The following is a 16090-nucleotide window of genomic DNA, read 5'->3' on the forward strand; positions in this document are numbered from 1 at the left end:
TAACCCTCCTAAATCAATAAAAATTTCTAAAAAGTCACCCATTTTTTCCATAAAATGGACGAGTCAATATACATCTTTTCGAGTCAACAACCCAACCATCTTAATGAAATAATTGATCCGGGTCAAGGGGCAAGGGCCAAGTCAATGGGTTGATCAGTCTGGCTGTTGAACTGACCTGGAAGAATATTTTGTCCTTTCACCACCATATGTTGGTTTGCAAGCTTCCAAATGCAAAGCCTAACAAGGGCTTTCCTTGCAGACGATAAAATCCCCTCACAATATCTAACTACCTCCAAACCTGAGAAACATTAAAAATCCCAAAATCCTTGGTCTGAAATTTAGTTTGAAGATATGATTTCAATGCTCATATTCTATCATCACTTGCAATGACAATACAGATCATCTATGCACACAATCAACAAAATTTTACCTGCATTTGTTTGTTGATTGAAGACCGAATTGTCTACGCTATCCCAATCCTTGTAAGACCCCATTCAGTGAAAAGTATACTAAACCTCCCAAACCATTCCCAGGGAGATTGTTTTTAACCCACACAGACTTCTTTGAAAACGACATACAAACTCCCCGAGCAACTATTGGTAGCCTTAACAGGCTAATGATAAATCATTATTTTCTTCTAGAAGAAAAATAGTTGCAAGCTAACTATATTAAAAAAAAACGTATAATGAAAATATAATTGCATTCGCTCGTAGAATGCCTCAAATCAATACTCATTTGCCACCTCAAAAGGCTCCGCGAATTCAGATTAGGACAAACTTCTATTCTTCATCCATAAAACATATCCTTTATTTTGGTGCCACATGCAGTACGTCTAAGAGGAATGGCAAATCCAAAATATGAGTTTCATGATATTACACTCATAGTTATTTTACATTCAGTGCAACAACAAAAAACATCTAGCATGATGGGATTTCAATTTGGTCAAATGTAAAATATCTTGAATTATAATCTACAACCTGATCTACTACGGCTTACCATAGCAATTTTCATACACCATACTTAAGAATGACAATTGAATTGACATTACACTAGGCATGGGGAATCGTGTGTTTATGGAAAAAGCGATCCCCCTACTGAAAACTTGATGAATTGTTTCATACAAGCCTGTTTTCCGCTTAATATGAACAGCAAAATGTCAAGAAATTGTTTGTGACTTCTACTAATTTAGGAAACCTTGCTGTTTCGCCACCAACATTATGGAGGTAAACTACAATTGCAGTTCTCGACAAGCAAAGCAATAGGAGACTGAGAGCTGCATCTCCTGTAAAACCTGAATTTCAACTAGCTCTCAGTACATCTTACAACATGCAGAGAAAATTAGTGAGAGGAATTGAATTGATGTATGACGTGAGACTTAAAATCATGCATGGAAAAATATTAATGGTGAATCCAGAAATATTTGCATGGGTCAATTTATTTTATGAGGGCATTGTGGAGGCTTACTAGGTTCATTGGATGGATATTATGTGATCTCTAAAGCTCTCAAGGGACATCATCTTGATCCTCCATCTCCTCAAGGATGACATACTTTGCGGCAGGATTAGTTGCGGATAACCCCGCCGTTTCGCCTTCTTCTAGTTTACCCTTCTGCAGTTTTTGGTATCTGAACAAGGCATAACAAAAATGACATAGGCATTTTAGGTTAGCTTTGGCCATGGTAATAACCAGAAAGCAAAATGAAACAAACTCAGGATTTACATCCATAAACTCTAAGAACAGGTGAAGAAATAGATTTGACAGACACATCCATGTTAAAATGTTATGACAAACTGGAAACGGTATGAAATAACTAATTGAAACAGCCATCAATAGTTCAGTTTCAATATAATTTCATATCCTCAATTGGACTCAACTGTTAAAACCTAGACATAACACTGCTCAATTGGCTACAAATCCAAGCATGCCCCTCTTCTTCTATGAACTATAGCTCAGAAGTTGTGATTCATTGAATAAAGAAAACGATATACTAATCAAGGTGAGAATTAGCAAACATGAAAACCGTAGGGATTACAGAGAGAAATTGGAAATAGATGCAATTAGGGTTTAAAATTGGTAAGATGTAGTTGAGTATAAATTTGAACTAGATACAATTAAGGTAAGAAAATTCGTAAACCAGATTAGGTTGAGTATATCAATTTCCCAATTACACAAGCAGGAGAAGAAGATAGCAAGTAGCCTCATTTAAGCTCCAGGAATCCTAGGAACAAGAAACCCTCATCCTTTATAGGGTTTGGAGCAGTAAATAGCTGTAACCTTCCTAATACCTCGTTAAATGGTAACGAAAGTGATTACATAGCATACTACATTCTCCATGACTATTCCCTAAAAGCAGTGAATCATCAGCACCAAAAATAAACTAGATGAATAAAATAAGGAACCCAAGAAGTATTTGTGAAGTTTGAGATTGATAGTAACTATAAGAGAATAAAAAATGCTGAAGTTTGTACAAGTTAATTGGCCAAGTGTGCAAGTTAACTAATTAAGTCAGAAGTCAGAGAAAAACTAGGAGCAAGTTAATCAATTAGGTACACCAACTTACTTGATTAACTTAAAACACCAAAAATCACAAACAACAAATTCTGGCATTAATTAAAAGAAAAAAAAATGCAAAAATACTAAAAGGAACTATAGAAATCTCCCTTCAAATGACATACAGCATTCCTAAACCCTGGGCAAAGTTCAATAACTAGGGGTGTAGGGTTAAAAGTGCTAATCATATTACCCTCTCTGTGGAAAGCCATCTAATTCAATGCCGTCACTTAATAAAGAAATGACTCAATTATAAATAAAACCTCCAAAGCTTTAACTTCAGATAGGAACAGATGCTGAGTTTCAATATCTAACAGAAAAATAAGATCTGAAAACAATGAACTGGAAACATATAAATATTCTTTTAGTTCAACAAAACCAGAGAAAGCATAGCCTTTTTGTAACACACGATCCAAGAAACATGGACCTCGTCTGCATTCAATATTTCAGTCACAAGCAATAAATAAAAATAAAATGTTAAAACTTCAGAAATTTTAAAGGAACATCACTATCCAAAAACTTTTGCAAGCCTCAAGCCAAAATAAATGCATATTCACAACATAGATTTATCAACCACTTACTTGTACCAGTTGAATAAACTGACTCCGACCATAATTGTGCATAGTCCAGCTCCTTTTAACCAGGTAAATTCATCATGGAAGTAAAATACTGCAACCTGAACAAGCATTAGAAAAAGAATCAGAAAAAAATTGCAAATAAATTGTAGGAAAGTGAACAACAGAGTACAATCAGCATTAATAGGCAAAACAAGAAGAAAATAACATTCTGCACATTAGGCTGACACCCTATTAGCTCAAGAAGATTTCATTGGATAGGATAAAGGTGGATCAGTATTCTACTCCCAGTCCAAATACAAGCCAAAAGATTATTGGAAATTTAGTGAGACTTGGAACAAAGCCATTCAACAACCAAACCTAATCTAAGACCTGATTGTTAAAATGAAATCTGATAAACAATTTCCCCTCCTATGTGAACAGCCTCCCACTCTCACACTTAATCTCTTCTACCATTCATTTACAAATTTTTTACCTAAAATAATCAACTCATTGATCGCTGTCCATTTTGGTAATGTACTCGAGGATATAGTTGGAAGAACTTTGGATTACAACCAATGGCAGTTTGCTCTATCATTTAGTCATCCATTTTCTACTCTCTCTCCCTCTGCCTCTCTGTCTTTCTATAGTTCTCTTTCTCATTTAGCTAATTCCAAAGGCAGGCTCCACCAGAATCCTCTCATCATCACCTGTCTTGTTTAGAGAACTAATTCCTACATATCATAAGTCCAAAACCAGCAGTTTTATCTACAAACTAGACTATACCAATTATAGAAGGCTTTGGATCAGGTATCCCAAACCCAAACAAATGTCTTTCTTTAGAAAGAATGTATATGTATTTCAGTTAGGGTGCATGGACTAATAAGTTCAGCTATGAATAGCCACACTTACTCTAAACTGTAGCGAGAAGCATACCCTTAATTAAGCTCATTGCATAAAAATTTCTGACTAGCCACACATCACAATTCACTTTTTCCCAATTGGCATTGACTGGTTGCAGAAAGGATTATATGAAAATATGAAATGGTTACTTCATGTCAACAAAATCACTCATTAAAATTATGAGAGGTAATCCTACTTTTTAACAAGTCAAACTTTTTTTTAACTCCAGATGTGGAGTCATTAAAGGGTGAAATAATATTTCACGAAGGTCAAACTGATAATATCCGAACTTAAAACAGGCTCTAAAAGTGATATGTAAAAAACAAGATGTGTCATAATTTTAATGGAGTGATATTTGCTGGTGTTGAGTTCCAATTTCATACCATCCTTTCTCAGAGGGTTGCTCATAAAATTAAGGTGGCAAAAGCAAGCCACATGCAAACAACTTGCCTGAAACCCAACCCAGTCCAACTTAAGTAGGATAAATAGCCTACCACCCAAACCTGAAATGCCATTCAAATCCCATCAACTCATAACCCTAAACAATCCAAATTTGATCCTAATCCAAAGTTAGGGTGTAAATCAACCAAGCCAAGCTGAGTCAAGCTTCTCTTGTGAGGCTCAACTTGACTAAATATTACCAAGCTCGAGCACAAACTGAGCTAAAGAATGATTGATTGAACTCCGCTCGGGATAATCCATTTTGGCTCAAATGGAACCATGTAGCTCAATTTCACCATTTTTGCTAACCTATTTAAAGTTCCAAAATGATGTCATAAAATATTAAAAAAACATAACAATACCCAATGACAAATGACCACTATCCCCAAGGAAGCTAACTGCAATCTGCACAAGTAGATAATAACTGTTTATACTACCGTTAGCTCCAAAATAATATTTTAAGATAAGTGGGCACTACAAAACTTGGGATCACTGAGTCACAATTAAGAAGTCAGAAGGCCACATGCGAGCCTTCAGTAAAAATGCCAAGATTTTGCATAACCATTTAACAATATATACATATAGCAAGAAATTTATATACCATTATGGTGACAGCCTCCTTCACAACTCCAGCTATTGTCACTGTAACTGCACTAGTTACAGAAACAAGAATGTACTCTGTTAAAACCTGGATCAAAAAGAAAAGCTTAGGTTCTTCAAACCACAAGACTTGTATTACAGCTGCATAAAGAGAAATGGAAAGCCTGCCATATGGTCCATAAGTGCTTCCAAAAATTTTATAAAAAAAAAAAAACCCTCACCCACCTTTCAAAGGATGAGAAAGCCAAAAATATTTAAAAAGGAAAATTAAAGAAAAAGAAATATTTCAAAGGATGCTTCAGCATATATTCCTACCATAAAAAATGCCAGTGTTCCACCAAAAAGCATCAACAAGCAACTTCGAGCAATATGCCATGAATTATTAAAATAATTGTTCTTTCTGAATTCATGCCATGGATCCAAGAAGAGAGAAAGAATAGCCGTTGCAACTGCCATCACTGGAGTCACGTAGCTCATGAAGGTAAGTGGATTTCTCAAACCTGGATACAATTAAATAGAAATTACCTTGGAGCAATGCTGTAAAAAATCAGAAGAACAAAGAAGAAAAAGAAGACCACCTCATTTTAACAAAAGTGGTAAATTTTAGCAAAACCATTTGCAATCTATCAATATATATAAATTAAAACCCTCCATTTTCATAGATGTTAGAAAAGTTTTCTAGAATATTGTCATCAGAATTAAAATGAGAACTTCAAGATCACCCCTTATAAGATCACTAACAAAATAAGCTTTATAACTAAATTAAACTGAACAATAAAGCAACCACATATCATATGCATAAATCAATGGATTGAAGCATCTCTTACATGTATGAGTTATCTGGAGAAAAGAATATTACTTACGATATAATGCAGTACACCTAGAGAACCTAATATTGCAGTATGCGAACTCCTCACTACATTACTGCTAAAAAAAAATCTAGTGTTTAAGCAAACTGAAAGATATGTAATTCTTTGGGTTAATTATCCATTTAGTACCCTGATTTACCTAAAGTTTAAAAATGTGCAATTAAGTACTTGAACTTTGTTTTAGTTTATGGTTTGCACATGAGACGAACTTTGTTAGTCAAATGGGTAACATGTCTAGAATAAGAGAATAGTAACATGCCACATATCTAAAAATGCCATGTCATTTTTTTCTTTTTTACTTTAGAATTTTTCATTTTTTTATCTTTGAAATTAAAAAATAAAAATCTGAAAAATAAAAATTCAAAAAAACAAAAAAGAACAGAAAAAATAGAAAAATAAGGGAGAGAGAAGAGAGAAATCAGGGGGAGAGACAAAAGGGAAGAGAGAGAGAAAAGAAGGGGGAAGCCAATGTTGATCTGGGCAAATCAGCACCAGGCCACCCCTTTTCCTCTCTCTTCTCTTCTCTTCCCTCTTCTTCACTCTCTTCCCCAATTTCCCTCTTTCTCTCTCCCCTTTTTTTCCCAAATCTTTTATAATGACATGATATTTTTAGACATAGCGCATTCTTATTGACTATTTATTTTCAAACATATCACCTATTTGACTAACAAAGTTAATCTCATATGCAAATTAACAAACGAAAGCAAAATTTGAGTACCTAATTGTGCATTTTTAAACTTTAGGTACCAAATTAAACATTTGAGTATATTTGAGGTACCAAATGTATTAAGCCTCGTTCTTTCTTCGCCACAACAACATCTGACACAAACTTAGTCATCCTCCAAAAATCAAATAGAGTACAAGTCTTTTGGCAACAACCATGAGAATGCTGTCTAAATCGAGAATGGATGATAATTATATCACACAATAATACTGATCCAAAACACCCCCCCTCCCCTTCTCTCTCTCTCTTCTTTTTTATTTTTATTCTTTTTGAATTTTTTTTATTTCCAAATCTATTTTTTAATTCAAAATTAGAAAAAGAAAAAGGAAAAATGACATGATATTTTTAGACACAATGCATTCTTATTGACTATTTTTAAACATATCACCCATTTGACTAACGAAGTTAACCTCATGTGCAAATAAATAAATAAATCAAAGCAAAATTTGAGTACCTAATTGTGCATTTTTAAACTTTAGGTACCAAATTAAACATTTGATTATATTTGAGGTACCAAATGTATCAACCCTCATTCTTTCTTCGCCACAAGAACATCTGACACAAACTTGGACACCCTCCAGCAAAAATCAAATAGAGAACAAGTCGTTTGGCAATAACAATGAGAATGTTGTCTAAATCAAGAATGGATGATAATAATATTGCACAAACATACTGATTGGAAAACAAAGAAAAAAGTATGAAAACTACGTGGCGATATAATAAACCAACAGCGAAAGGGAAGAAATATGATAAACTAAAAAAATCAAGAAAGAGAGACCACCTACCATAGGCTTCTTTCTTTATATAGTATTCCATTCCAGACACCATTACCATTGAAATGTCAATTTCGAGGCAACAGATAAAACAATCAATGTAGTTAGTAAAGAGAAAAGAAAAATAATTTGAAAATTGGATCAAATAATTGAACTCTAATATATCATGTAAATTACAAATGGATCAAAGCCATACCTGCAAAAGAATTTGAGTCATACACCAGCGAAATCCAGACATAACAGCAGCAAGCATGACAAAAACAAAACCCCAAAACTCAAACTCTGTCTCCTTTGCAACTGGAATAAAAAAAATCAAGTTTCACAAGTGTTATACTATTTGACATTGTAAAAGCTTGAGAAACACACTAAACAATTTTCAGAGAGAGAGAGAAGCAACACCAACACCAACACCAAAGGTTGTTACAACCTGCTCGAATATTAGACAAACTCACTGTAGAAAGTTCTTTGAGACAGATTATTTGGTTGATTAAGGCCCAATTTACCATTGAGAAGAGATTGCAACAGTGTGATTAGACAGCATGATTGTTAAAATTGATAATTGGTAAAACAATGAAGGCGATTGAAAAGAGATACAATGACCATTAAGGGCATAATGACAAAGTGATTATTAATATATTATATATTTCATGTTGTAGTTTATCTGATGTTTGAAATTATTAAAAATAATAATTCAATTAAATCAAATAACAAATTTTCTTGAAATACACAATATATTTATTCAATGTTATAAAAGTATATCATGTTTACAACATAAAAATAAAACGAAATAAGAACAAAAAAAGATAAAAACAAATGGGTTTTAAAACTGATTTCAACATTTATATCACTAATTCACATTTTACATTATTGAGAATGTTCTTTCTTTTAAAGTTTTATGTTACTTCATAACTAAATTATGAAATAATCATGTGTTTTTACTTTTATTTTTGTAATTTCATTTATCATATAATACTTATGAATTTTATTTAATTGATAATATGAACAACTGTACATCTCTTTCATTTTCTTGGACTAGGAGCACAACTTTGTGAGAATTTTCAGCAGCTACTGTACTTGTATGGACTGTGCAAAGCAACACTAACCCCAGCTGTGACACCTAATAAAATGTAGCTGTGAATCCAAGGTTTCCTTACCATTTTCTGTCACTTTCATACCTTCCAGTCTTAAATCATTCCATCAACCACAAGAACACTCATAATTTTATTCATGTGAGTCATGAAATGCCAAGAATAAAAAGAGAACAAAGAGCATGCCCTTGATGTATCATTGTCTAATATTAGGATTAGTTTCCAAAACACTTGAAAACTTTAAGAAAGGAGAAAAGAGAGTGAAACTTCGCAAAAGGATAAGTCAAATGACGAAAATCTCCATCTATTAGTGACACTTTACAGCAAGTAAAATCATTGGCTACAGCTAAAAGTAAAATCCATCTATTAGTCAAGACTCCATACCTGTTAATAGAATCCCAACAGATATTACCAAGATAATACCTAAAAGTTTAAGGCTTGGAGACTCCAACCTATCAAACATACATTCAATGTTAGGATCAAAACAAGAAGGGGCATGAGAAAGAAGACACTCAATTCTCATAGAATACCCAAAAAAAAAAAGCAGCAGCAGCAAGAGCAACAGGTATCTGAAGACAACTTGCTACAAAAACTAATTGTTATTGAGAAAACTGCTTGTAAAATAAATTTACCAATTTTTTAGGGTGAAGAAAAGCATCTAATACAACAATTATATGGTAATTTCAAATCTTAATATAAAATAGGTGAGTAATGCCCTTATAATGACCCTTTGTAAGAAATAACTTTTGATCCCAAACTTATGATGCATAAGGTTGCAGAACTTCTGAGAAGAAAACTTTACAAATGAAAGGGTCATGCATGAGTCATAATCCTAAACCATGCCAATTCCCATCACTGCATTCACCTCATGTCTAACGACGCAATCACAGATCTAATAACACGGCTCAAGAAGAACAGGAAAAAAGATACATTCCCTAATCTTGATGATTAAAGAACAAGAAAATCTACTCCTGACCCTACAAATTCTTGCCATTTGATGATTAAATATTAAACTGAATCAGTTGATCAACATTTAAAACAAGCAACTTCTCCTATATCTTTCCACCAAAATTTCCCAATAACCAACCTAAGTTAAAAAGAATTAAGACTACCATATTCCTAACCAAAACCACACCAACTAAAAATACCACCAAAAAGAAAAGGAAAATGGGGTAAAGAAGAGGCTTGGGTTTACATCTTTTTTTGGTGTAGGGGTTCTTTTGGGAGGATTATGGTGCAAGGAAGAAAGAGGGGAAAGGAGAAGGCCACTGGCTACCGCAGTGGCATAGGGCCAAAAAAGAGGAGGAAGAAGAGAGGTAGAAAAAAAAAGGGAAAAAGGGAAGATGAACCAATTAAAGGGTAGAGGAGAGTGTGAAAAAGAAGAAATCGGGGTTGGCAACGGCAAAATCTAATGATCTTGACTAGATGTAGGATCTTTTTGCAAAAAAGAAAAAGAGGGAAAAAGGAGAACTAAACAGATTAAAGGGTAAAGGAGGTTGAAAAGAGGAGAGAAAGCTGATTTTGATACTGACAGTCTGCCAACAGATGATGGCGACAGACAGATGCCAGGTTCAGAGAGAGAAAGTGAGCGACTATTGGTGTAGGGAGAGAAGGAAAAGATAGAAAAGTGGGGGGGGGGGGGGGGGAGGTTTTCTTAAATGGTCAATTCCATGTCAGCATATTCAAATTGCCACATTAGCCTAGTCAATGCCACATCAGCTTTGGTCAATACCACATCATCTTGGTCAAATGCCACACCAACAACTCAATGGACGAATGTTAACAGTGTTAACGATTGGATTGAGATTAACAAATCTGAAAGTACAACGACTCCATTTATACGAATTACAAGAGGGACAAAATCCACCACTTTGGTAAAGTAAAAGGATTATTTACATAATTTGACCAAGAAAAGAAAAAAGTTGAACTTTTCAAGGGAACTATTACAAGTTGTCCTAGTCTAGTCCCTAGGCTCAGGTGTAGTTAATCTTATAATAAAATGGCATGGGTGGGTTGAGTTACCAAATAGATATGCCCATTCTCATCCCTAACAAGTATAAAAACAACCAAAAGCTCTATAATATAATCAAGATACATCAATAAAACAAACAAATTTTTTTAAAAATAAAATCAAACTTTTTAAGAGTAGTTTAGCATAAAAAGTGAGTAGAAAAATGAATTAAAGTAACTATCTGACATTTGCCCAATAAAAAAATTATAAAATCAACAAGACAATTGCCCTTCAAATCAATAAATTTGAACCCAAGCTCTATCCTAGCCCCATCAACCATTTGGTTAACACTAGAGCTAATAATAAAGGCCCAATAAATCATTAATTCAACAACCTGAGGGTAGACACAATTACTAAGCTAAACTATGTTGTGGAAGATATTATCAGGCCAATAACTTCCTATTGTGGATGCATTCACTAGTATTTGGTGTAGATCATAAAAACATGGTTTTGAATTTTCAGCATCTATTATGATTTCTTTAGATCTTTCAGGTGATATAGCCCTCGACCATGCAAAATGGATAAAACAGATTCAAGCAGCCAACCCCAACTATTTTGGAATTACGGCTAATTCACTTGAGCTGAGATCTTATTGGTGCTAATTCTAATGCAAAATTTAGTCAATTGATTGACAATGTCAGTCGCATACATCCATCTCATGATCCTCCAATCGATCATGAAGGAAAAGGAAGCGATAGATGACCCATCCTGCATACTAAACGTAATTAACCACACCAGATAGTTCAAAATGAAACTCAAGAACTAGCCCTAGGGTGGTGAACCCCTAATCCTTTTAGGGAAAAACCTTTAAAGGAAAAATCATGTAGTCAAACTCTTTCAAACAAGCCAAGCTATTATAGTTTTTCAAAACCAGCCAGGTATCTAACATTGAAAATATTGACTTCCAGAGGTAACCGATGCAAGTCAAGGTATGAAGATGGGTGAGCAATAGTCCAATCCAACACCGGAATCAGTTGGAACCAACCTTGTAGGCTAATTTCATAAAATTGGTTTAAAGCAAAGTCTAATCACTCTTGACGTAGGGTTCTCATAGAATTAGTTCCTATAGGAACCAACCCAGCAGACTAACCATGATTTTTTTCTTTTAACAACGCTTTGATTTAGTTTTGTGATAAAAATTTTCTGATATGTAGGTATATGTATGAGGAGGCTTGAACTTAGAAGCTCCCCCCTTGAAACTTGCCTTTGGCAGTTCAAAGCCCAGATTTGTTTTAAGAACATTGCCATTGACATTAGATTATCAGCAATTAATTTAAGGTTATTCTTCAAGCACACAATCCTGTAGAGTGCTTCATCCAACGCTCATTGTTTCTGAAATATTGCTATTGCCATGAGAAAAAGAAAAAGCATTTAAGGAAAACAATTGAAGTAGCTAAGTAGCTATCATCTAAAAGATACCCTAAAAATGCATGGCTTCAAGCTTGTAAACGCATAAACTACCAAGTTACTTAGTCCCTACATCTACAAAGGGAGCTTCATCCCAGCATTTGAAGACCACCTAAAGTCTAAACAGTATAGCACTATCCAAACATGGAGAATGAACATGAAAATCAATTGCAGAAAACTCACCTGAATGCAAAAGCGAATAGGAGAAGAAATATTGGAGCTGCAGATTTACACTGCAAGGTACATAGGAAAAATAGTTCAGTCAACTACACAATATATTCACAGAGTAAGAGAGGGAATTTCATCTAAAAGAGACTAAACACTCATCATAACATAGAGTATAGAGAAGTTAACAAACCATTGTGGCAAAAGTGACAGATATGAAAACCAGGGATGCATTGCTCAAGTTAACGTCCAGTGCTGTTGAAAGAGCCGTAGGTACAACTGTGAAAGGCAAAGTCCATCTGTACATTAGTTGATAGAAAAGTTAATAAAATAAGTTACAAAGAAATGCATAGAGATGGAAAAGGCATAGTAGGACAGAATACTAGTAATTTAAAACTCTAAATCTAAGTGCAAACATGCATTTAGGTTTGAGCTAACGATGTAATATCAAAAATAAAGTTTACAAATTTATTTCCATGGACAAAATGCAAGGACCAAATTCACATGATAAAAAAGCAAAAAAAAAAAAGAGGACATATATTGGATGAATTTACCTCTATAGAAGTAATCCCTCCATGACATTGCAACAGTAGGCTGATATCTATGAGACCAATACCATGTGATCGCCTTTGATAAAACAGCTTGCATTGTGAAGTGGACAGTATTCATCAACAAGGGAGCTGGAAACTTCCCCAAGTCATCTCCCAACAAGGTTTTATTGTACCTACTCAAAGCAAAATATAATAAGAGGAAAAATGTACAAGCTGCAAAAAATAAGGTCTTAAATTTAGCTACCATGCTGCTGTGACTAATTCAAGATAGACTTACAAGGTCAAAAATGTGCTGAAAGTGTACCATACAAGTATAAAGAACAGTGTCTTCAACACATCCGCAGCAGAAACAGAGCTCTTGGAATTTCGTGCCAGTGCTTTCCAATTACCGGTAGAATTGGCTCCATCAACGGCATTACTTGATAATCTTAAATCCTCAGAAGACTCATTTTCAATATCAAAAGCTGCATATTTCCCATTTCTATCTCCCCCATGCATATCTTCCATGGTACTACCACCATTCAAGTGCATACTTTGCTCTGAAAATTTACTGTATCTGACCCTGTTTTCTAACTCACTCTGATTAAGCATAGGCAACTCAAATTCAGAGTCTTCTAGACATGCATCAGTAGTCTCAAAACGGTGTTCCAAATGAATTGTCCCATCTTCATCGACCCAGCGAGAGAAAGATGGCTCCCTGCGAAGACCTGAAGCTTGATTTCCACTCTGAGTATCAGCTGTCCCTGTGCATCCAACTGTTTCTTTATTCAAATTACTCTCTACCATCTCCTTTATTATTATAAGTTAAAGCCATCTATACACCAGATGGGAAAACAATTTGCCAATGGCCACTTAGCACCTTTTTTTCCATCAATTTATGCAAATAGTATATTAATTTGCTCAGGTTTACCACGTGAAACTATTATGTGAACAATATTTTGGGCACCATATGAACTAAGAATTGACTGAGGACATTAAAAGGGCTTTTGCCACTCTACTTAACTTAGATCATTCAAAAGAACCCGGATGGCACCTGTTACAATCAAATATAAACCAAAGGCGGTCAAATTTGAGTATAATACATCTTCATTTAAAAGCAAGAGGTCGGAAAATATGAAAAAACCGAAACCTATTCATTACCACAGTCAACAGCCAGGCATTATGTTTCAAAAATACAAATTGATGTTTTACTCAGTTTTTCCAGTTATAAAACACAGCATTAAATCAACTCATTCGAACAAATCAACCCCCACCCCAATAAAAAATAAATAAATAAAGCCTCCCGCAACTCGTGAGATTAACCAGTATAATAACATTCGAAATGAAGGAAAAGAGGCTAAAAGAAACAAACTAGAAATTTGAATCAAATATATATATAAAGGAGCTGAAAGATCAATAAAATTCAACAACGACATTAAAAACCATACAACTTAAATTTTTTTTTAAAAAAGAAAAAGGGGAAAAGACATTGAACTGACCTGGTCAAGTTTCGATGAGATCCAAAGCGGTGAAGAAGAATGAGAGACAGAGCGATATAACTTTAAATTTAAAAAAAAAAAAAGGAAAAATGAGAGATCTGATCTGGTAATGGATTATAGATTATTAATGTGAATGTTGGTGAGAAGTAATTGGGAGCGTGCGTTTGGGCGTTGTTGTCTGTTGTTGTTGTTCTTCGTTTGTCTCTAAAGCGTAGATTCAAAGATACATGTTTTTCTTTTTGCTTTTATTCCTCCTTCCTTCGTTATTGGTCTGCTTCATTATGAGCTTTTGCCACCCCCACCTCCAAAAGCAATCTTAGGTTGAAATTTTCTCCTATTAGATATACTTAAACTAGCTTAATACCAATAGCAACATAAAAAATTTTTATCAAATAATTTAAGAGATTATTGGCATAATTTGTTTACTATTTGCTTAAAATTTAACATATATCCGTATCAAAAGCAATTAAATCTATCAAATGTCATTGGTCTTTCTCATTCTTTTCTTTCTCAAAAGTCAATGGTCATACAATGTTTATCAAATTTTTTATTTCAAGATTTAACTTATTATTTTATTTAAAATTAAAATTATTTTATTTAAATTAAAATGTAATCTTTGAATTTGATACCTTTAAGGAAAATTCAATAATAAAAGCTAGCAAATACAATTAATATGACTAAACATTGTTAGGTGAAGGTGTTCTTAATAAATATAAATTTTTTAATTCCTTAATTCTATTATTAGTGATTTATTAATTCTTTTAAAATAGATAAAACCAATAATAATTATTTGGGACATTTTAAAAATAATCTTTAAAAATAATATGTTTTTAAAATTAGCCCTCTTTATAATTTTAACTATTTTTAATAAGTTTGATAAATTTACCCTTAATAAAATTACATGCTATTATGTTACACGCCATGTACAAAAACCTGTAACAAGTTATGGTTAACGTGTTACACGCTATGTATAAAAATATGTGATAAGCCATGGTTAGCTTGTTACATGCTAGGTATAAAATATAATTGACAAGTCATATACAAAAACTTGTAACAAGCTATGGCTAGCTTATTACACGTCATGTACAAAAACCTGTAACAAGTCATGGTTAACGTGTTACACGCTATGTACAAAAATATGTGACAAGCCATCGTTAGCTTGTTGCATGCCATGTACAAAATATGTGATAAACCAAATACAAAAACATGTGACAAGTTATGGTTAGCTTGTTATACGTCATGTATAAAAACCTGTGATAAGTCATTGTTAGATTGTTACACGTTATGTAAAAAAATATGTTACACGTCATAGTTAAAAAAAGTTATTACACGCCATGTTGAAAAAAAAATATTATTGTTACAAACCATATTAAAAAAATATTGTTGTTGCACGACATATTCAAAAACATTTTGTTATACTTTAATTTCTAAAATGTTGTTATTACTTATGAACCAAAATTGCAAATCCCCTCAACTTTTTCTTTTTTTTTTGTTTTTTTGACAATTTGACACAGATTAAAATATTTTTAATATGTTTTCATAAATCAAAATACAAATGTTTTTTATTTAAAACACCTACTTTCACTAAAAAAAAAATTTAAAACCTAGATTTATAAATTTCAAAATTTTGAGTTTGTTGGTATCTAGGTCCCTAATTGATTCAATTAAAAGTTATTTCATACATTTGTGATTATTTCTACCGTTTTAGTTTTATCCAAAATACTTAAAAATTGAATTTCTCAAACAATCACCCACCCAAATACGTCAAAACTATTGCTTGGTATCTTGAAAGTATAAGAAAAAGAAATCTGAAAACGCGAGAGAGAAAAATCAGAAGCATAGCAAACGAATGCCGAATAGAGAAATCAATAAAATTTGAAAGATTGGAATGGTAAGAGAGAAATTCGAAGCACAAATGGAGAGAAATGAGGAGAAATGAAGATAAATTGTGATGAATGATTTAATTTATTTAAAAT

General features: G+C 33.3%; 1 protein-coding gene across 1 annotated transcript; it reads right to left on the reverse strand.

Moving 5' to 3' along the window:
- LOC18612098 (probable sugar phosphate/phosphate translocator At1g06470) lies at positions 846-14424 on the reverse strand. The gene is made up of 13 exons (XM_007048699.2): positions 14115-14424; positions 12914-13669; positions 12640-12809; positions 12279-12364; positions 12104-12153; positions 8887-8954; positions 7611-7711; positions 7427-7439; positions 5364-5548; positions 5050-5136; positions 3132-3226; positions 1465-1624; positions 846-1291 (listed from the first exon to the last, which is right to left on the reverse strand). The coding sequence occupies exons 2-12, from the start codon at positions 13420-13422 to the stop codon at positions 1504-1506; spliced, it is 1485 nt and encodes a 494-aa protein (XP_007048761.1). The 5' UTR covers positions 13423-13669; positions 14115-14424; the 3' UTR covers positions 846-1291; positions 1465-1503.

The sequence above is a fragment of the Theobroma cacao genome, chromosome 1 (genome assembly GCF_000208745.1).
Source record: "Theobroma cacao cultivar B97-61/B2 chromosome 1, Criollo_cocoa_genome_V2, whole genome shotgun sequence".
NCBI classification, from domain to species: Eukaryota; Viridiplantae; Streptophyta; class Magnoliopsida; order Malvales; family Malvaceae; genus Theobroma; species Theobroma cacao.

Bases quoted from the DNA above. Each gene is read 5' to 3' on its own strand.
- LOC18612098 (XM_007048699.2), bottom strand. From the start codon at position 13,422: ATGGTAGAGAGTAATTTGAATAAAGAAACAGTTGGATGCACAGGGACA. The intron at 12,810-12,913 runs GTAAGTCTATCT...TGCTTTGAGTAG, and splicing joins TTCAGCACATTTTTGACCTT to GTACAATAAAACCTTGTTGG. The intron at 8,955-12,103 runs GTGAGTTTTCTG...TATGTTTGATAG, and splicing joins CTATTCGCTTTTGCATTCAG to GTTGGAGTCTCCAAGCCTTA.